This window comes from Fundulus heteroclitus, chromosome 11 (genome assembly GCF_011125445.2).
Source record: "Fundulus heteroclitus isolate FHET01 chromosome 11, MU-UCD_Fhet_4.1, whole genome shotgun sequence".
In the NCBI taxonomy this organism is placed as follows: Eukaryota; Metazoa; Chordata; class Actinopteri; order Cyprinodontiformes; family Fundulidae; genus Fundulus; species Fundulus heteroclitus.
In genome coordinates this window covers 3,594,108-3,610,074 of record NC_046371.1, presented here as the reverse complement: position 1 = coordinate 3,610,074, position 15,967 = coordinate 3,594,108, and the positions used below count along the sequence as shown (strand labels likewise).

The window sequence follows — 15,967 nt, the reverse complement described above, 5'->3', positions numbered from 1 at the left end:
ATGTCTGAAATTTGTCTGAATGGAGTGTGAATCGGGACGTGCAGCCAGACACGCCGGAAAAAACGCGGACAGTCAGCTGACTGTAAGGGCATGACGCGGTCTGCTCATGCGCTCTTTATCAGATAACCGGGATAAAAAAAAAAACAGTCCGAGACCTACCCAAGAACTGTCTGCATTTAGCGCGGTCCGGTTATGTTTAGCGCGGTCCAGTTAAGTCTGCTGACCATTTACACACAAGAGTTATCTCGGTTACCGAGCTCGGACTGGTCTCGGCTCGGTTAAAGGCATACAATGCAACATTTTTCAGTTAATTAATGTGTTCCATACCGTTTTGGATGATTAAATGAGTCATTTCAGGTCGAACAAAGGTTTTCTCGGCCGCCCTGGGGGTCTGTGGGGGAAATACCGTACTTGCAATTGCAAGAGCTCACGGCCCGCACACACAGAAGTCTCGCTTTACGGCGAGAACTTCATCTGTTTTTGCCCTGCCGTGGCTGCCGCCTCGCCAAGATAGCGCTGCGGGAAGCTTGATGTTCATACCTTCACTGTGTTAGTCATTGTACTGCCGTTTTTTCGACTTTTCGTTGCGTTCGCCTGTCTGCTAAGCTCAAAACAACCGCGCCTGGCTTGACGGAGAACCCAAAAGTGTAGTGTAAACGGGCCTTAGGCAAGCTTATTTGATGTAAAATGGGATTGGTAATTAAAAGATTGAAATTGTTTGATTGTCAATTTTGACATTTTACACTGATTGGATTAACAACTTAGACTCATGTGTGATTTGTGAGCTGCTTCAATATGCTGTCGTTAGCATCTTAGAGGTAATGATTGATCTAAATGTTTTTTAGATTCAAAGATGGGCTTTCCACACTAGATGTCAATCATGCTTTGGAGCAGCATGCATCTATATTTAGGGCCTTTATGTGCTCAAGTGTGGAACAGCTGACATCTACAACATTGGAGGAACTCTTTGAGGTTCAATTCAGTGAAAAAGGCAGCACAAGACGTCAGGAAGAAACCAGAGTAGTAGGATTCTGGAGAGACTATCTTCTGGAGACAGAAGGTTTATTTTTAATTACAACAATTGTTCTCTTCTTCATATCCCTTTCAAGGCAGTTCTATTGAAATATGATATTTTTTATTTTTTCAGATAAACGAACAGGACTCTTCCTCCATGATATCCTGATGTTTGCCACAGGATTAAACACATTGCCTCCCTCTGGAATTCAGCCACGACCCAAACTGATTTTTCAGTCGACTTCTCGCTTCCCAGTCAGCAGAACCTGTGCAAACACAATCGAAATTCCGATGTCCAAGACTTACGACCAGTTTCAAAATGACATGGATTTTGGAATACAAAACTCTCCTGGTTTTGGACTCCAGTAATTATTCATTTGAAAAATGGTATCAGAAAACACTTATGTGAAAGTTGGACTCACATTCCATTACATATCAGCCATGTTCTTGAGGCTGATATAATTTTCCACACAGGACTCCCAAGTCAAGGGATGCAGCAGACCACTCCGTCTCTGCAGATCTTCAAAGTGTGCCTGAAGATGGTCATCTCCACATTGACTGTAGGTTGACTCAAATGCAAACTGGCCCAATTCCTCCTGTGTGACTGGGAACCCACAGTTAGTTCCACCAAACCTGGAAGTAAAATATGCATATCAGTTCAGGTTTAGCATTTATGTTTTCAGTTTTCCAGCGGATTGTACTGGCATGTGGGCAGCAAAAGTTTTTTGTAGTTCATGAATAAGCATAAAGTTCTGCAAAAGTTATGTTTATCCTGTATGATGTACTTGTGGGAAGTGTTAGGAGGATCAACAAGCTCTAATGCAGAGATCTTCAACAAGGGGTCTGTGACCCTAAGGGGATCTTAAGAGTTTGTGCAGGTGGCCGCTAAATTATTTTAAACATATTTTATTAATATTAAAATGTCTGAAAAAATACATTACAGTAATTTGAATCCAACATATCAAAAGCAAAGATAAATTGGTCTATTTTTGAAAAAAAAAAAATTAAAGTTTACATATTGAAGATAGGCTTACTATCTAAAAGTAACCACTATGGTAGCAATAAAGTTAAGCTTAAAGATTCCCTGTGCCTTCCACATGTACATTTAACTTTAACAAATGATGTATAAATAATATCCATTTATGTATACAATATATGCTATAGGGGTCCCTACTCAGTCTCTTTTTCAGCTAAGGGGTCCCTGGACTAAAAAACGTTCAAGGTGACTGCTCTAATAGCATTATTGTACTTTAAGTTTTGTTTAGCAAATTTTGGAACAAATCTTTGAAAATAAAGTAACTTTTTGTCAAACCAAAAAAAGATTATTATGATTATTATTATATGACAGATTAATTTTTAGAATCTTCATTTTTAGGGAAAATTATTTGTACTAAAAGCTATTCAATGTGCAACTGAATGTACTTGCTTTTCAGACAGTAACTAGAAGAAAATGTGATTAAAAAGGAAGAATCTGTTTTGATTGAAGAAAAAACAACAACCTGTGAGGCAGGTTGTACATGACATCCGGTTTACCAGATGGACAGTGAGACTGGTTAACAGGTCTGATGGAATGCGTGTTCCACTTTTCCCTGCATTCATCAAGGTCCCTCTGTAGCACACCTAGGAACACGAACCGGATAAGACATGTGTCCTCCCGACTGCCACTGAAGAGATGTCTCTCCCTCAAGTCATTCATGAGGTCAATCCAGAATTGAGACCTGAACACAGACATTAGAGATGTAGTTTAAGGTGATGCAGATCCATGTTATGGATTTAAAATTTCACATTTCAATGATCATTATAAAACTGTAAACCTGAAGTGCCATAGAAATAGTAAGTAAATGGGGTCTCTTAGTTTTAAGTGGTGAGAAAAAAAAGGAAAGTCTAAAGTTATACTTCTATGATGTATGCGTGAGAAGTGTTTAGAGTAACAACATGCATCACTTAAGATTTACAGAATTTTACATTTTGTTTTTGTTGAGTCCAGTCACAAGCAATTAGTTTCAGAAGTAATCAGAAATATTTAAATTCAATGACTACATAATATGTTCATTACTAGTGCTGTAAATACATTCAAAATGTTAAGGACCACACCTTTGTTTTCGGAAGTATGACCACCAGCTTTCGATCCGTTGGTTTGCGGTTGAGGAGCCATACATATGACTGGCAGCCCCAGCAAAACCATCAGTGTGTTTTGATCTTAAGGCACACTGGATTGCCACCATTGTTCCATTTTCTGTACCACAATCTGTGCGAAGCTGCATTGGTATGATACCACATTCTGAGACACAATGCAGATAGTTTTGTGCAATGACCCCAGGATCATTGTTGCTTGCTCCACACACCAACCACAGTACTTTGCGGGAGTAGCCATCTATACAGCCACTAATGGCCAAACCATATGGTTTTAATTTGTCATAACCATCAACATGCCAGACATGGTTTGGTCCACGGGAGCTGTAAACTCTTCTCACAAATCTTCGTCTTGCACGAAGTTGAACTCCTGAGGGATCAAGCTCTCTCGTCAATGCCATGACATCATCCCTTCTCACTGTGAGAGAGTACTTCTGGCGCAATGTCTGCCACATGGATCGGTAGCCATAATGCTGGCCTGGACCCTTGAGCTCTTCTTGTATGGCAGCACGGACAGTATTAAGAGGAGAGAAATGTATTTTCCTGGACAATGAAAAACTTTTCAATTTACTCTTTAGAGAGCGAAGGCTCATTTTAACATTATGAATTGTTGCCAGGAAATCCAAAATTTCATCGTAGCTGTAGCCATCATAGAAATACTTTCTAATCAGATCCTCTTCTGTGGGGCTGTCTGACGCTGACCCTGACAAACATAAAGGGAGAAAAAGATTAAAAAGTAAAATTCTCTATAAGGACAGTCTCCATAACATCATCTGGTTTACAGTGAAGATATTCAGATGCAGTCTGCCATCTCCTCGGGACTACAAATTCCAAAACCAGGAGTGCAGGAAAATTAGGGCAGATCCCTACCACCCTGGTCATCTGTTTTAAGCCCTTTCCTCTGGTAAAAGGTCGAGGTCTGCCATCAACCAAAACCTCATGCTATAAGAACTATTTCTTGCCCATGGCAGTGAGACTCAAACTCTCCTTGCCCCTAATTGGCACAAAATCTTATTCAGATTTAATTCTATGTACCAAGAACTACTACATTATTATCGAAGCTCTTAAAATGTTAAAATAAATCAGTCAAATATAATCATGACCTCTACATATTTTCAAACAAAATATGTATGAGCTATTGTATGTAGCTACTAATTAGTATTGAAAACAGTGTGGTGTGTTGAACCACAGGGTTCAGTCCTTGGACCAATTCTCTTTACTATATATATGCTTCCGATAGGCAAAATTATCAGACAGCATGGGATTAATTTCCACTGTTATGCTGATGATACTCAGCTATATTTATCCATAAATCCTGATGAATCCAATCAATTACTTCGACTGCAGTCATGTCTTGATGACATCAAAAGCTGGATGACTTTAAATTTCCTGCATCTAAATTCTGACAAGACCGAAGTTTTAATCTTTGGGCCAGAGTCCTCAAAAAATAAACTTCTTAACCAATCACTTAATCTGGGTGGCATTAACCTGGCCTCTGGTAATAAAGTAAAAAATCTTGGTGTTATTTTTGACCAAGACATGTCATTTAAATCCCATATTAAACAGGTTTCCAGAGTTTCCTTTTTTCACCTCCGGAATATCGCCAAAATTAGAAACATTCTGTCCAGGAGTGATGCTGAAAAACTGGTCCATGCATTTGTTACTTCAAGGCTGGACTATTGTAATTCTTTACTATCAGGAAGTCCACAACATGCAGTTCAAAGCCTTCAGCTGATCCAAAATGCTGCAGCAAGAGTTCTGATGAAAATCAACAAGAGGGATCATATTTCTCCAATTTTAGCTTCCCTTCATTGGCTTCCTGTTAAATCAAGAATAGAATTTAAAATTCTTCTTCTAACGTATAAAGCCCTTCATAATCAAACTCCATCATATATCAGAGCTCTGATTACCCCGTATGTTCCTAACAGAGCACTTCGCTCTCAGACCGCAGGTCTGCTGGTGGTTCCTAGAGTCTCTAAAAGTAGAATGGGAGGCAGATCCTTTAGCTATCAGGCTCCTCTCCTGTGGAACCAACTCCCAGTTTTGGTCCGTGAGGCAGACACCGTGTCTACTTTTAAGACTAGGCTTAAAACTTTTCTTTTTGACAAAAATTATAACTAGTGGCTCATGTTACTCTCAGCTACCTTTATAGTTTTACTGCTATAGGCTTAGGTTACTGGAGTATATCAGGATCTAATTTTCTCACTATATTGAGTTCTACTGTTCCTCAATTATGCATTATGTGTTGTCATTTCTGCTTTAACTTTCTGTTCTCTCTCTTTTCTCTTCATAGTAGGTACACCTGGTCTGGCGTTCTGTTAACTGTGACATCATCCAGAGAAGACGGCTCACCCGCTATTACCATCTAATGTAGAACAGATTACTAGATCAATGTGTGCTTCTGTGCTTTTTTGTCTGTCTTGTTGTGTCTCTGTTCTGTCTTCTGTAACCCCAGTCGGTCGAGGCAGATGACCGTTCATACTGAGCCCGGTTCTGCCGGAGGTTTTTTTTTCCCGTTAATGGGTGGTTTTTCTTCCCACTGTCGCTTCATGCTTGCTCAGTATGAGGGATTGCAGCAAAGCCATGTACAATGCAGATGACTCTTCCTGTGGCTCTACGGTTCCCCAGGAGTGAATGCTGCTTGTCGGGACTTTGATGCAATCAACTGGTTTCCTTATATAGGACATTTTTGACCAATCTGTATAATCTGACCCAATCTGTATAATATGATTGAACTTGACTTTGTAAAGTGCCTTGAGATGACATGTTTCATGATTTGGCGCTATATAAATAAAATTGAATTGAATTGAATTGAATTGTTTTGCGAACAAAAATACATATAATCAATCTACTTACTGTTGTCTTCAGCTTGGGACAAAAACTGTACATTTTTGCCACATGAGCCACAAAACACTTGAACAGTGCTCTGGTGTTGGCCACAGAAGGGACAAAACATGGAAGTCTGAAATATTGACATTGATATGGTGAATTAAATTGGTCAACTAAATAACAAACAAATATTACATATAGCGATCATGACTAAATAAAGAGAAAGGTTACATCAGAGGAATGTGAAATGTTGTTTATTGTCTGCTGATCTTATATCTCTGTATATTAATGTTTACCCACTGTTTTGTTTAATTATTTCACCTCTCTCTCTTTCTTTCCTTGTCACCAGCTTCCCCTGAGCTTTATTTCTTCTTGAGCATATCTAATACTCCTTTCTCTTATGCAAAGTTACCTCGCTGATCAATACAGTATTCCATAATTTGTAGATACGATTCAGAGAAGAGGACACGTACGTTAATGCAATCAAAACACTCAGGTGCCCAGTTAAGTAGTTAGTTAAATTGTATGAAAGATCAGGCACACAGTGTTGTCACTAGCAAACTATTGTAGAAGTCAGTCTCAACACAGAAGCAAACTACATAAACCTGTTGCTCTGTTAAAATACTGTAAAAGTGGAGGGCCAAATATTAAAATGAATACTAACCTTGTTATGTCGTCTCTATCTCCACTTTTGGTCCCGTTTCAAAACAAACCTCCCATGTGCTCTCTCTCTCTCTGTCGTCAGTGGGGTCGAAAATCAACTGTTCCACTTAGTGCTCCCCCTAGAGGCCTGGAGCACTTCCGTTGTGGAGTTGGTTTTCTTTTTGAATCCAGTTTATGTACATGCAGCGCGTTTGCTGAATGCCGCGCGTTTGCTGAATGCCGCACAGGTGTTGTCAAATTGATGAAGTTGGTTTTCTTTTTGAATCGCGTTTATGTATATGCAGCGCGTTTGCTGAATGCCGCACAGGTGTTGTCAAATTGATGAAGTTGGTTTTCTTTTTGCATCGCGTTTATGTATATGCAGCGCGTTTGCTGAATGCCGCACAGGTGTTGTCAAATTGATGAAGTTGGTTTTCTTTTTGAATCGCGTTTATGTATATGCAGCGCGTTTGCTGAATGCCGCACAGGTGTTGTCAAATTGATGAAGTTGGTTTTCTTTTTGAATCGCGTTTATGTATATGCAGCGCGTTTGCTGAAGTTGCAGGGCGTTTGCACCTGTCGGCCACCGTATATTAGAGCTCCAATTCAAGTCATGAGAAAGAGTCACACCCAAAAATTTACATTTCTCAATAATCTGCACATCAGAATCATGAGTAGTAATAGGCAACTGAATCCTATTGTGACAAAAATTCATAACAAGTTCACAGGTTTTTTAAGTGTTCAAAAGCAAGTTGTTTTCATTACTCCATTGAACAACATTCTCCACCTCCTCGCGATAATGAGATTCATCGTTTGAGCTGATCAGCCCAATGATAGTCGTGTCATCGGCGTATTTGATTATGAAATTATTATCATGAGATGCTGCAAGGTCGTGAGTATACAATGTAAACAGCAGGGGGCTCAGAATACACCCCTGCGGTGTACCAGTGCACGGTTTGGGTCGTTTTCTGTCACTATGTGTACGTGACAAAGCATCTGCATCCATGGAGTTGATTGCCGTATCGCCAGTTTCCTTAAAACTTGGAAATAACATTTAAAAAACAGTTCCTGTGACGCTCTCCTGACTCAACCCCCAGCCAATCCGTCACCGGCAGTTTTCTGACGCCGTGTTTTCGGCTCGAGTCGGAAGGTGGAAACAGTTTACAAACTCAACCATCGTTAAAAGAGCTCAGAGCAGATCCTGAAGCTCTGCAGACCAGAACCTGGACCGCTTGCTGTAAACGGACCGTGAATTCTGCTCTCTGTCAGAAAAACCCTGAGAGCACCTGGCTCATGCAGCAGGACGGAGATCCAAGGCCAACCTGGGAGTCTGGGGAGGATTTACAGTCATCCAGGTCACGATTATTTAAAAAAAAGAAGTTAAAGGCATACTATGCAACATTTTTCAGTTAATTAATGTGTTTCCATACCGTTTTGGATGATTAAATGAGTCATTTCAGGTTGAACAAAGGTTTTCTCGGCTGCCCTGGTGGTCTGTGGGGGAAATACCGTACTTGCAATTGCAGGAGCCCTCAGCCCGCACACACAGGCTCAGAAGTCTCGTGCAAGACCGCGAGAGTCGGTCTCGCTTTACGGCGAGAACTGCTACACGCCCCCAGTGAAAGGCATGCTGGTTGCTAGATTTGTGCAGTTATGGCGGAACCAGTGAGAAAACAGAGAAAGCCCATGTTGGAGCAGGCAAGAAAGAGGAAAATGGCTCTGGACAGAGAGAGGAGTCGTACATCGGTGAACATCAGGCAAGCTTTTTCAGAATGGCGAGAGCTAAAAGAAAAAGAAGGCTGCAAGGCTGACGCGGACCTCGCGTTTCTGCTGATGAGATTGTAAGGAACATTGGAATGGTTTCTCTCTCTCTGTGTGCATGTTCATACCTTCACTGTTAGTCATTGTTTGTACTGCCGTTTTTTCTACTTTTCGTTGCGTTCGCCTGTCTGCTAAGCTCAAAACAACCGCGCCTGGCTTGACGGAGAAACCAGGAGAACAGCTGAGCGTCTTTATGACAGTGCACTTTTACTTTCGCCCTCTGGGGGGAGCTTCGCTGGAAAATCAACCCCGGTTGCATAGTATACCTTTAAAAAAACAAAACAACTGGACTTTTTTTCCCGAAGTTTGAAGACGTTTCGCTTCCCATCCAGGAAGCGTTCTCAGTTCAAAATGTCTGGAGTTATGTGGAGCTCCAAGATTTATATTATTGTCCAACAAAGGCCTTGTTCCGGCTTAGATAACATGCAAATTAACCCGAAACTGGTCCACTCCTTAGTAATGGGGAGTCGTTAGGGTGATCGTTGGCCTGGTTTACAGGGGAGATGTTGTGATCACCTGAACGGAGGTGAGGATTAAGAGGATAATTGGAGGGAATCAGACCTATAGCTGGATTGTAAGTTTTAGAGAGTTGGAACCTAAGGCCTCCTCCTCTGTTTAAGGTTGGTTTTTCTCTTTTAACGTAGATGCCTGTGTCCTTTGTCCCAGCAGAGTCTGGTCCTGAGGAGGTACAGTAGATCTCCTGTGTTGAGCCGTGCGTCTGTGGAGAGGTTTTTCTCATGAGGGCCATTTATAGAGCCCGGTTAAGCCTAAAGGTTTCATACCCTGGTCCTCAGGTTGTCGCTGTAGACGTATCTGACGTGGTTGGCGGTGGTGGTGACGTCTTTGCCGTTGTAGATCCTCAGGCCGGGCAGCAGCACATACAGCTTGTAATTGTCACTCACCTGAGAACAAAGGAGAAAAGGCTTTATTAAAAACGCGCTTCGCTAAGTTCACGCAGCAGAACGGCCACGTCTCGTTCCTTCATGGTGATCGATGCTTTACTGCAGCGCCGTTTTCTCTTAGCGGAATGAAAAACCTTTAAACTGGAGATCGTTTATTCAGCAGGAGGAGAAAAGTTCCCACGTTCAGAAATAATTCCTGGATAAATAAGGAATTACCCGACAGAGGCCAACTTCTATAGGTCAAGAGATAAAGTACCAGAGTTTTCCTTACCAATCAACATGTGGAGCATTCTTTGTCAGCTTTTGTTTTTATTGCTCTTACAACTTACGACACGTTTATTTTACGCTTTGCCCCGATTACTTCAATATACCGAGAATGTTTGCCTGATACAAATATGAGGACAATCACATCTGTTTAAACTCGATTATTACAAATATTAAAGCTCAATGCAGCACATTGCCAACAAGTGAACGGCTCTATTGTCATTTTTCAGATGTCCTACAAAAATATAATTTGCTCTGATTGTAGCAAATCAACAGAAATCTGTTTGTGGGGGGGGGGGGGGGGGGGGATTCACATTTATGAGTCCATCTATGAATTAAGATGCTGCTTTATTGTTGGAAAACACATTTTTGTTGCTAGATAGACCCCAGAATGGACGAGAAAGAGATTAGAAATGTAATAAAATTCAAATTGAAGAAAATTCAATTCTAAATTCAGGCAGATCTAGATTTTAAAGAAGTAGGAAAAAAAGGCAAGTAGCCTTCAGAATATAACCCTGTATAAATTTAACTGATAGATGGTGAAATGATGGTCATAAAACTGCATCCTGTGATATTAATGGAAAGCTAAGTGGAACCTGGAGTACTCACTGAACTGAATGACAGGCAAAAACATTTGTGACTGTTATGAAATACGTTTTGGTTGATAAAGTGATGAAGCATCAAAAACCCTCACGGTAAACCATCTGGACGTTAAGCAGCTGTACTAACGAACCGTCTCGCCCGCTGACATGTACGTGGAAAACGCTCACCAGAAGGTAGGAGCTAACTCAGCGTACATCTGCTCAGCCAATGTGGAAACATCAAACCCCTTTAAACAAGTAACTCTCACACATTTCAGTCTCTCATCACATCCCAGAACCAGAGAAGCCGCCGGGGAAGCCGGGTTCTTACGGTGATGTAGAAGTTGTCGTCCATCTTGAGCTCCTCCAGGCCCCTCAGGGACTCCAGGGAGGTGACGTCCTCCACCTGGTTATCGCTCAGGTCCAGGTAGCGCAGCGCAGGCAGCTCCAAACCTTTAGGGAACGCCTGCAGTTTGTTCCCCGACAGATCCCAGCGCTCCAGAGACGTCAGGCGGGAAAGCAGCGCCACGGGGAGGTCGTCCAGCGCCAGCCCCATCTTAGACAGACTGGAAACGACAGAAACGTTTAGGACGGCGCCTCCACAGGGGATCTTACTTCACTAACTACATCCTGTGTTCCTCCATCAGGCTCATGCAAACAGTTTGCCTTCCATGTTCCTCATAATGTAGATTAAGAAGTGTAACCCGATGGAACCGACGAATCAAGAACCCGACCGTCTTCCCAGACATAATCCTTGAAAATCAGATCCATAAGGTTTTACATATTCTGCCTGGTGAAATGTGTCCAGCTGCTGCCTGAGTGAAAAGGAAAGCTTTTCCTGCATGTCTGTCATTTATTGTGCCAAAAATAGAGATTTCTTTTTTATTTATTATTTAGATTTCTTTTTGTCAACATAAAGGTCATTCATTCCTGCTGCAACCTGATCATACTTCGCTGCTTTATACCTGTAACCATTATAGTAATTACTGCAACAATGCACCATAGATGCAACAATAACTGTAATAACTTATGTGCAATAAGCCATTTAAACAAGGTGCTATAACCTGAGCAATAATCCTGTACAAAGTGTATAATAACATATGCGCAATAACCTATTTATACATAGAAGTGTATAGAATTGTATGTAGCTGTATAACTGTATCTAACTGATTCTACTTACCTACTTTGGCACCTTCTTCTGACTTTTGACTATTGAGCCAATGGGACAAGTGAATTTCTCCATTGTGAGATCAATAAAGCTCATCTTATCTTATAATTAGGAATAGTTCGATATCTGCATTCAGCCTAAAAATATCCAGATATGAGTTTTGACCCATGTTGCCCAGATCTGCTCCACTATGAAGGGACTAACATTTTTATATGGTCCTATACCCAACCCCCCCCCCCACTTCCTGTAGACTAGAAGTAGATTATAGTAAGGCAAGACAAGTTTATCTGTAACGCACATTTTAGTACAAAGACAACGTAAAGTGGTTTATATGATTAAAACATAGGGAAATAAAAAACAGAATAAAAGCAAGTTGGAATAAAATGTAGAAACAATTAATTAAAACAAAACATGGGAAAATGGAAACTAAAAGCAACCATTAAAAACAGTTGGACTACAAACTTAAACTAATGATGTTTCAGTAAAACAGTTTAACTAGAATCCTAAACAAATGTGTTTTAATCTTGATTTAAAGGAACTCAGGCTTTCAGCACTTTTACAGTTTTCTGGGAGTTTGTTCCAGATCAGTGGAGCATAGGAACTAAATGTTGCTTCTCCATGTCTGGTTCTGGTTCTGGTTCTGCAGAGCAGGCTGGAGCCAGAAGACCTGAGTGGTCTGGAGGGTTGATGCCCTGATAACAAGTCTGTGATGGATTTAGGTGCTAATTCAGGGATTTATAGACTAACAGAAGGATTTTAAAGTCTATTCTCTGAGCTGGTGAAGATTCTCAGTCATGATCATTCCAGAAAAGTTAAAAAACAAAACTGGACTTTTTTTTTCTTCAAAGTTTGAAGACGTTTCTCTTCTCATCCAGAAAGCTTTCTCAATTTAAAATGTCTGGAGTAATGTGGAACTCCAAGATTTATATTATTGCCCAACAAAAGCCTTCTAATGGCTTAGATAACATGCAAATTAAACCGAAACTGGTCCACTCCTCTGTAACGAGGAGTCGTTAGGGTCGTTATTGTCCTGGTTTACAGGGGAGATGTGTTGATCACCCGTATGGAGATGAGGATTGAGGTGATAATTGGATAGAATTAATCCTATCGCTGTATAAGTTTTTGAGAGTTAGAACCGGAGGCCTCCTCCGGCTCTAAGGTTCTAAGGTTCTTAAGGTTCACTCGACACAAAACTGAACAAAAAAAAAACTCACTTCAGCGTTTTGATGTGCTTCAGCTTGCTGGTTTTCGGGGAGCCTTTCTCCAATAAAAGCCTCTCTGTTATTTTCTCCATCGCTCCTCGACGGGCAGAATTAGACCTTAGAAACAAACGCTGCGAGAAAAACAACAACACAGGCTTTAAATAGTTACTCTTTCTAGATTTCTGTTAGTTAAAAAAATAGTTTAGTCTGCAGTTTATTGCAAAAATAAACTGCACCATTCAACCATTATTATTTTGCACTGCCAACATTGAACTTTTCAAATGAATGCCTTCTTTTTTGCACCACTATCTTTGAACACTGTTATCTGAACACTGTTACATTCTTATCACTGCTACACTCTATATTGTAATGTTATTTTATTTCAATTGCAATCTCATCCCATTGTTGTAAGCTGTATGCAACGTAATAATAAATAAAGTTTGTCTAAGTGTTAAAAACATTAATTTTCCTTCAGCTTTTACACATTTTGGAACAACCTTCTCAGTGGCTTATTGGGATTTTATGTGACAGGGAAACAGGAAGTAGCACGATTCTGGAGTAAAGTGAAGAGGATACAGAGTTATTGTTGTTTTGTTTTTTTACATTTTTGCAAACAGAAATCTGAGAAATGTGTTTCTGTTCTGCCTCCATTTACTCCAACACCCCTAAATAAAAACAAATCCAAACAATTATCTTCCGGAGTCAAATCATCGGTAACCAGAGTCCATCTGTGTCCGACTGTTTAAGCAGTATTAGGTTCTACAACAACATCCCAAGATTTAAACATCTCTCAATCCCCTGCAGACCTACCAGGACGTGCCTCAGCGGACAGAAAACAACATAAAAACTATGATACTGATGAAGTCTCAGCAGATCTGGTGCTCTAAGCTTAAAACCAATTCGTTCTTCATTCTGAGATGAAGAAACCATCATCATTTACCTTCTACAGCACAAATAATCACTACTTCCTGTTGTTCTATCATCCACGATGCTAATAAAACAGACTGAGGTTTGTAGATTATGACGACAGCCTAAGAAAAGGTCAAAAAGTGGATCCAAACTGTGAAAACATGGATGGTTCTTCTTCCCATAAACTGGAAAAGCTGCCAGGATATTAATATTTAAATGGACATCAACAACCTTACATCAGACTAGAAAGAGCTTTAAATCGTAGGTTTAGAAATAAATAAATGTTTGTAAAAGTTAAAATGGATGACTAATTTTACCTGACAAAAGACAAAACTCACTGTTATAAATAGCTACTTAAAAACGGTCACTTTGTCTTAGCATTGATTTGTAGATAAACAAACTGACGATCTTAGTTATGTTTAAAACTATATTGGCCTTTTTTTTTTTTTTTTTTAAAGTTTCTAACATGCAGCAGTGTTGAGTCGTTCCAGCGACACAAACATGTGGAAAACAATTAAGCTTTACTGTATCTCCGCGTTTAGGCTGTAATATTAGACGTTCGGCAGCGTTAATCTACCTTTAAATGCATAAAGATCAGAGCAGGAGAGAAATGTCGTATAAATTTAAAAGCGTGGCTTGTACGTTTTTTTTCCTCTTTTACAACTAACATCTAACCATATTGGAAGCACAGATTTCTAATCTAACATCAAATAAGAACGACCAAATAAACATGTTTATGCTTCGTGATGCTGTCGTTTATAAAAAAACACCACGGTAACTCATTTCTAAAATATTTACAAAACTTTACGGATAGATTTACTTACAAACAACGAGCCAGCTTCACACAGAATGTGAATTTCTCCAAAGTGAGATCAATAAAGCCTATTTTATCTCCCACACCACTACGGAGACCAAGCTTTCCCGCGGAAACTGCGTCTACATCCGGTGGGCGTGGCCTGAATGGACAACGCTACTGTGGTGTTGCTCCCATAGACATAATATAAGAGTAGACGCGTCATTGGGCGGGTTCTGCCTATGCTGCGATGCGTCAGAGCGTCCGCCATCTTAAATGTGGCAAATCGGCAGTTACTCAGTCACTTAAACAGTATCAGAGGGACTTTAATCTCTGAATATACTTTGTATTCGTAGTATTTTTGTTTTCGTAATATTACAAGTTTATTTCCGTATCCCTTTAGCTTCATTCTCCTGAATTTATTCTCCTAAAGAACAAAAACAATTAAAATAATCTAACCTGGCCCTATTACTCCAGGAGTGAAATAATTCTGCAAACTGTGATTATTCTGGAAATGTTTCCCCTTAATTCTCATAATATGATGTTTTTATCATAACATTATCACTTTTGTGTTTGTTAGTTTATTTTTACTTTAGGACTTTTTTTTCCTCATATTATTAATTTTACCTCTTTAATACTCACCCAAAAAGTCTGTTCCTAAAGGTTCACATGTGACACGGGTTTATGAAATAATGAAGACCACAATGTTTAGATTTAACAAATTTATCCTTATATTCATAACACATAAACACACACACACACACACACATATATATATATATATATATATATATATATATATATGCGTGTGTGTGTGTGTAGTTATTGCAGCACAGGAATGAGGCATCTTTTCTGATTCACGTTCACAATAACAGAACTCGACTTTTTTCTGCCACATACAATATGGCGGTGACGTTGACGTGCGAACCTGCGCCCTATGACGCGTCTACGTATATGATGTCTATGGTTGCTCCACTTTAGAATAGCCGACAGCGCCTTCTGCTGGATGGCGGCCACACTACAACACCGAAAGAAGGATAGAACAAGCTTCAATAATCATCACTGCTGTGAGTTCACTGTGAGGCGTCGCTGCTCCTCTAATTTATCTTCCTGCTGAGAAACAAAGAGCCGACCAGGGAACCTCCAGCCTGGTTACCAGAGATTAAACACGTTTCCCTGCATCTAAACTTTGTGTTTTATCCTGAGAATCACTATAAAAATACGTTAAGTTACCTCCGTCATTGTAAAAAGAAAGCATCTAAGGTTGGGTTGAATATTTTTAGAGGCTCATTTCAGGAAGAGAAACTCGGATTTATCACAGGTTCAATTATTTCAGGCCTTAATTTCTTCTGCGTCTGACGATTATAGCTTTCAGAGAATGAAAAAGAGGATCGGAATATTCCATCAGATGAAAATGCTTTAAACAGAGATATTAGGCTTCTAATGTTTCTATGCAGCCAGCGCCACAGATTCTCTCCATGGACTTAATTAACTGGTTTGTGACACCAGGAGTTTCCACAATATTAAAGCCTTCTAAGCCTGAACTTTTCATTATCTGCCAGCCAAAAATAATCAAAATGACAAGAAACAAATCAATCTTTACAATATGCAAGTTTCACTTCCTGAAAGGAGTGACAAAAATATCGATTTGTCCAAAGTTGAGCTGCTCTGGTGCTCAGTGCTTCCTGTGTTGTTTACTGGCTGCTGCT

General features: G+C 40.1%; 1 protein-coding gene across 1 annotated transcript in view; it reads right to left on the bottom strand.

Annotated features, from left to right (window-relative positions):
* Positions 1-14,427, bottom strand: part of lrwd1 (leucine-rich repeats and WD repeat domain containing 1) — a 34,687-nt gene extending 20,260 nt beyond the window's left edge. Inside the window, exons 1-4 of the mRNA XM_036142742.1 lie at positions 14,290-14,427; positions 12,569-12,687; positions 10,518-10,752; positions 9,222-9,341 (exon numbers count right to left, since the gene is read on the bottom strand). Of these exons, the coding sequence (XP_035998635.1) occupies positions 9,222-9,341; positions 10,518-10,752; positions 12,569-12,648 (435 nt within the window). The 5' untranslated portion in view covers positions 12,649-12,687; positions 14,290-14,427. The remainder of the gene's footprint in view (positions 1-9,221; positions 9,342-10,517; positions 10,753-12,568; positions 12,688-14,289) is intronic.
* Between the last annotated feature and the right edge of the window lie 1,540 nt (positions 14,428-15,967).